This window comes from Portunus trituberculatus, chromosome 17 (genome assembly GCF_017591435.1).
Source record: "Portunus trituberculatus isolate SZX2019 chromosome 17, ASM1759143v1, whole genome shotgun sequence".
Taxonomy (NCBI): domain Eukaryota; kingdom Metazoa; phylum Arthropoda; class Malacostraca; order Decapoda; family Portunidae; genus Portunus; species Portunus trituberculatus.
Window position 1 is genome coordinate 28,967,525 of NC_059271.1, and position 5,000 is coordinate 28,972,524.

At 41.1% G+C, this 5,000-nt stretch overlaps 1 protein-coding gene across 2 annotated transcripts in view; it reads left to right on the top strand.

The window, feature by feature from the left end:
* The window catches only part of LOC123505070 (protein O-mannosyl-transferase Tmtc3-like), a 1,048,098-nt gene that overhangs the window by 989,191 nt on the left and 53,907 nt on the right, over nt 1-5,000 (top strand). For both annotated transcript variants that reach the window (XM_045256101.1, XM_045256102.1), the window contains 2 exons: nt 790-886; nt 3,563-3,711. In XM_045256101.1, coding sequence (XP_045112036.1) covers nt 790-886; nt 3,563-3,711 — 246 coding nt within the window. The remainder of the gene's footprint in view (nt 1-789; nt 887-3,562; nt 3,712-5,000) is intronic.

Sequence of the window (5,000 nt, forward strand, 5' to 3'; positions counted from 1 at the left end):
TCTGACTTCCTGCCCCAAACTTTTCTTTTTCTGGCTGTGAAATGTATATAGTGTTCTAGCGTTGCGATACACAGACGCTCACTTGTTTCAGTACCGCTGTTGAAAAAGTCATGCTAAGCCTCCTTCTTTCTCCTCGTTCATTTCTGTCATTTTTTTTATTATTTACATACGCTTGAAATAATTTAGTGTTCCGTGTATGAAGCTTTCGTCATGGTGCGCGTCGAGGCAATGGCTGGAAAATCAACAACAACAAAAAAGAAATAATAAAAACTTAGCTGAAAAATGAATAGAAAAAATAAGCAATAAAAAGCAGCTCTCATCTCGTGAAAAAAAAAATGTACGTAGTCATCTACTTATTGCGCCAGATCTATGTGATTTTTTTGTCGTGTTTCTTTGTTTTTCTATTTACGCAAACACTGGCATCTGGCGAGTGTTGTTTTGATGCCACCGATTTTATTTACAGTTTGTGCTGCGTGCTTTTCGTGTGTGTGTGTGTGTGTGTGTGTGTGTTTGTTTGGGAGTGAAAGTTTGAGTCCTGACTTTCTGTTTTATTTTCAGCACTTGCTTTTGGAAGAATTTTGCCATTTTAGTCGCCTTTCTTTTGGTCACAACTATTTTTCTGCCTGATTTTTTTACTGGTTTTCTCCATTTGTGTGTGTGTGTGTGTGTGTGTGTGTGTGTGTGTGTGTGTGTGTTAAGAATTGATTTCGTGCCTGCGAATGTGTTTGTTCATGCTTTTTTTTTTATGAAATGGAGAAAAATCTCATGCCTGTCGTGTGGTTGTTTCAGGAACATTGGGACGGTGGCGCTGTATCTCACCCTCGCCAAGCTGTCCTACCACGCCCTCTTCGTCGCCCATCGACACCACGCCCAGGTCATAATAATGGTGAGTCACAGGGACAACCTCCACCACGCCCACATTACTCCAATCTCCAACCCTTGAGAGAGAGAGAGAGAGAGAGAGAGAGAGAGAGAGTGTGTGTGTGTGTGTGTGTGTGTGTGTGTGTGTGTGTGTGTGTGTGTGTGTTTATGTTTGTGTGGTGTGCGAAAAAAATAATGCCTAACTTTTCCATCTTTTAGTAGCATTTTGTTCACAAGCTTTTTACACCTTGACCTTTTCTTTTTATATAATTTGTTTATTTTTCTTGGTCTTTGTGTATTTCAAAACAAAAGGAAATACACTGCACTGAAAGGTTGCAAAAGTCACAACTGTCGTGAGCGATTTGTAAAATAGATATTGTTTTGTGTGTGTGTGAGAGAGAGAGAGAGAGAGAGAGAGAGAGAGAGAGATGTAGGGGGTGGGAGGGACGCACATAACAAGACACTTCAACAGTAAACGTACTCCTTACAAATAGATGCCACTAAATCCACCTCCGGGAAGGCCCTGAACCAGTCTGGGAAGCAGTAATAGCGCCCCGAGACAAGGACCCAACACCACACATTAAACTTACTCTGCAATAACCTGCTATTAAATGTGTGTAGCACCTCGAGCGCCGCTGCAATTATCCAAGTTGTCATTCACGGCCCAGATAAACCTAGTGGCGCCGCGCGTATACCTTGCACACACAACAGCGGGTGGCACTCTTGGGTACAACACCTTATGCTGACGAACCCCTGAGCGTGTCCCTGTGGATTCGTGAATGTCCAAGAGAATGTGATATGTAACGTCAAATATCAAGGCGCTATGTATCACTTGGTCTATTAACCCCTTCAATACTGGGACACACTTTTGCCTCGAGATTTCTGTACGATTAGATAATTTTATTGACATTAGGAAGTGTCTATGGAGGCCAAAAATTAATGGGCAGAGTCTTCACTATTTTAATCCCCTATAAAAGTTTCTGAAGCTGTATAAAATCAACATATAGTAAGTACAATGAATATGAAAACGCGTCATGGTACTGAAGGGGTTAATTGATTTATTCATTATAACGTCGTATCTTTGTGGTCTTACGGCTCCGTGTCCTCCTTCCTAACTAACTGCAGTGTTCAGCGTCGCGGCGAATCGTGTCCCTCCTATCAGTGGTGGGGTATGTGTCACAGGGGAGTGAAGCGTCCCTAAGGTGTCCGGTAGTGGCGTCATTACCATTATTCGTACCAATAGTCCGGAGCAATCCTGTGGTCCTTTGACCCGGCTGGTCCCTGGATTTGGCTCGGGATCCCTTGATGTTCCTTAAATTGCAGGATCTACAGTTATCGCTTCAGCCTTTGATGTTAATTATCCTCAGTAATCCCCTCTCTGATCTTTACTCCATCTCTTTCACTCTTGGAACTGTTCTTTACTTTAAAATCTAATCACATTAAGCCGATTAGATTTTACTATACCATTGAGCCGGAGCGTCTGAGTCACAAGTAATTATTTCCAGCTTAACATGTATAAAGAAAATAAATGTAAGCATGACTCTCATTTTAACGAGACCTTTACGTTCCTGCCACAGCTCTGCCGGTTAAAGATTGTCAGGTACTCTAGTATTCCCAAGGCCAGTCACTGAACCTCCACTCTGTGTTGTCTTCCTGCTTAAATTATTCCTGCTCGGCCTTGCGTTGAATATCATTGGCTCTTCATGTACGTCGTGTGGCGCTGGAGTGACGCAGTGGTCATGTTTTGTGCTATTTGAAGTGCATGTGAGGATAAAAAGCACGAGTATTAGCAAGAGGGAGGCACTCACCACTGCTTATTGCCACGGAGGGAATCGATCGATAGCAACATCTTCATATTTTTCATTTCTATATAGTGGAAGTTGTGTTGTTGTTCTTGTTTTCATTGTTTTTTTGTTTATTCTTTTTAACATTTATGTATTCTTTTTTTTTTTTTTCAGAGAGAGTCGGAAGGAATATATAACTTTTTTTTATTAGTCTGCTGGCAGCTAAAAGTACAATTAATTTTCTGTTTGAATTTCTAAGAAGTGCTCGTCCAGACTATTTTCTATTTTCTAATTAATCAGAGTGCTGCTTTACACTCTCTCTCTCTCTCTCTCTCTCTCTCTCTCTCTCTCTCTCTCTCTCTCTCTCTCTCTCTCTCTCTCTCTCTCTCTCTCTCTCTCTCTCTCTCTCTCACACACACACACACACACACACACACACACACACACACACACACACAGTGCATTTCTCCAGGGAAAACACCATTATATATATTTTTTCTTTCTGGGATCGACTCATGCGGAAAGAAAAAATCAGGAGAAAGTTAGTGAAAATGATTTAAAGAGTTTTCCTTTTTTTTCACCTGGAGGTTGACGGCTTACGAAAGTTTACCTTAATGATAATGAATAAGATTTAAACTTTTATCCGTGAGTTGCCTGCCTGTGCCTGTGTGTGTGTGTGTGTGTGTGTGTGTGTGTGTGTGTGTGTGTGTGTGTGTGTGTGTGTAGGTAGTAGTTGGGTGTGCGGATATGTTTTTATTTTCTTTTCCTGTCCGTTTATCCACTTATCTGCCTGTATTTCTGCCTGGAATGCGAGAATATTGTCCCATTTACACACCAGGTGGCCACGTACAGTCGCCCTTGAGATAGGTCACGTCTACATTAACTAACACGCTACTTCCTTTTTCTTTCTCTTTCAGTCGCTGGCGTTCGTGGTGCTTCCCTTCCTGCCGGCCACCAACCTCTTCTTCCCCGTGGGCTTCGTGGTTGCTGAGCGCGTCCTCTACATGCCCTCGATGGGGTTCTGCATGCTGGTGGCTCACGGCTTCACCAACCTTCTTGATAGAGTGTGAGTACTCCAAACTATTCACGTGTAAATTCTGTTTTCCTCACATTTCTTCTTCCTTATCTTCCCCTTTCCTTTTCCTGTCTTCCTTATCTGTTTATGTCTGTTCCTTCCTTCCTATCTCTTTCATCTTTCATTTATTCAATACTAGCAGAAACAGCAGTCTTACTTCTTCTCTTCCCTATCTCCCTTATGTGTTTGTTTGATCCTCTCTCCCTCTCTTTGTCCTTTTCACTTTCATCTTCTATTTATTTTCATGTGACGTACCAGAAAAAAAAAAAAAAAAAAAAAAATATATATATATATATATATATATATATATATATATATATATATATATATATATATATATATATATGTGATCGTAATTGCGGCAGCTACATTCCTTTTACTTAAAATTTCCTTTTGTATTTATTGAGGCACTGGTAAAAGAAATGAAAGTATTGCATTTTCAACCTTTGTTGCATTGGTCAAGGTGCATCTGCCTGCCTCTCCGGTAATTTATCACTCCAATTTGCTTCATGTTCTTTCGTGAGTTTTCTTTTTCGCCATATAGTCTGCAGACTTAAGTGTGTGTGTGTGTGTGTGTGTGTGTGTGTGTGTGTGTGTGTGTGTGTGTGTGTGTCTTTGTGTCGTGGCGGCCATCAATATCTGTGACCCACGCCCCAAACAGGTTAAGCTAAAACACTACAACTTACAACAAAAACTTTGTGTGTTGCTGCCCTTGATGGACAGTGACTTGTACCTTTTGCATCTCCCTGTTGGTGAATGCTTTAACAGTATTGATGCCCTGGAGGCACCGCCTGTTTGCCCTTGACATATGTTAGTGTTCGTAATGGTGCATTTTTAAGGTCCAGCTGACTGAGATCGCAATCATATCTAGGATTGATGAGTCACATGCAAGGTCTGACTACAAACCTCTCAGTGGGATAAGAAATATAGCCAGGCATCGCGAGGCATGATGGAGGTCCCTCCTAGGCGCCGCGCCCTCACCTCAACCCTCGACCCTCTCCGCTTTGCAATTTACATTAATCTTTGGAAAATTTATGAAATATTTTGCACATTAATAACATGTTCGTGAATAGTTTAAGCGTGTGTGTATTTCAGAATTAATGTAACGGATATTTCTTTGACAACAGCATATAAAACATTCACTTGAGTTTACTACTAGTCGTCTTTTCTATGAATATTTCTCCTCAAACCAAATCACATCTTTGCAAGTAACACGATTCATATTTCAAGCTTTGCGGTTATCGCGGGGAATCATACGTAAGTTCACGTTCTACTTCTTT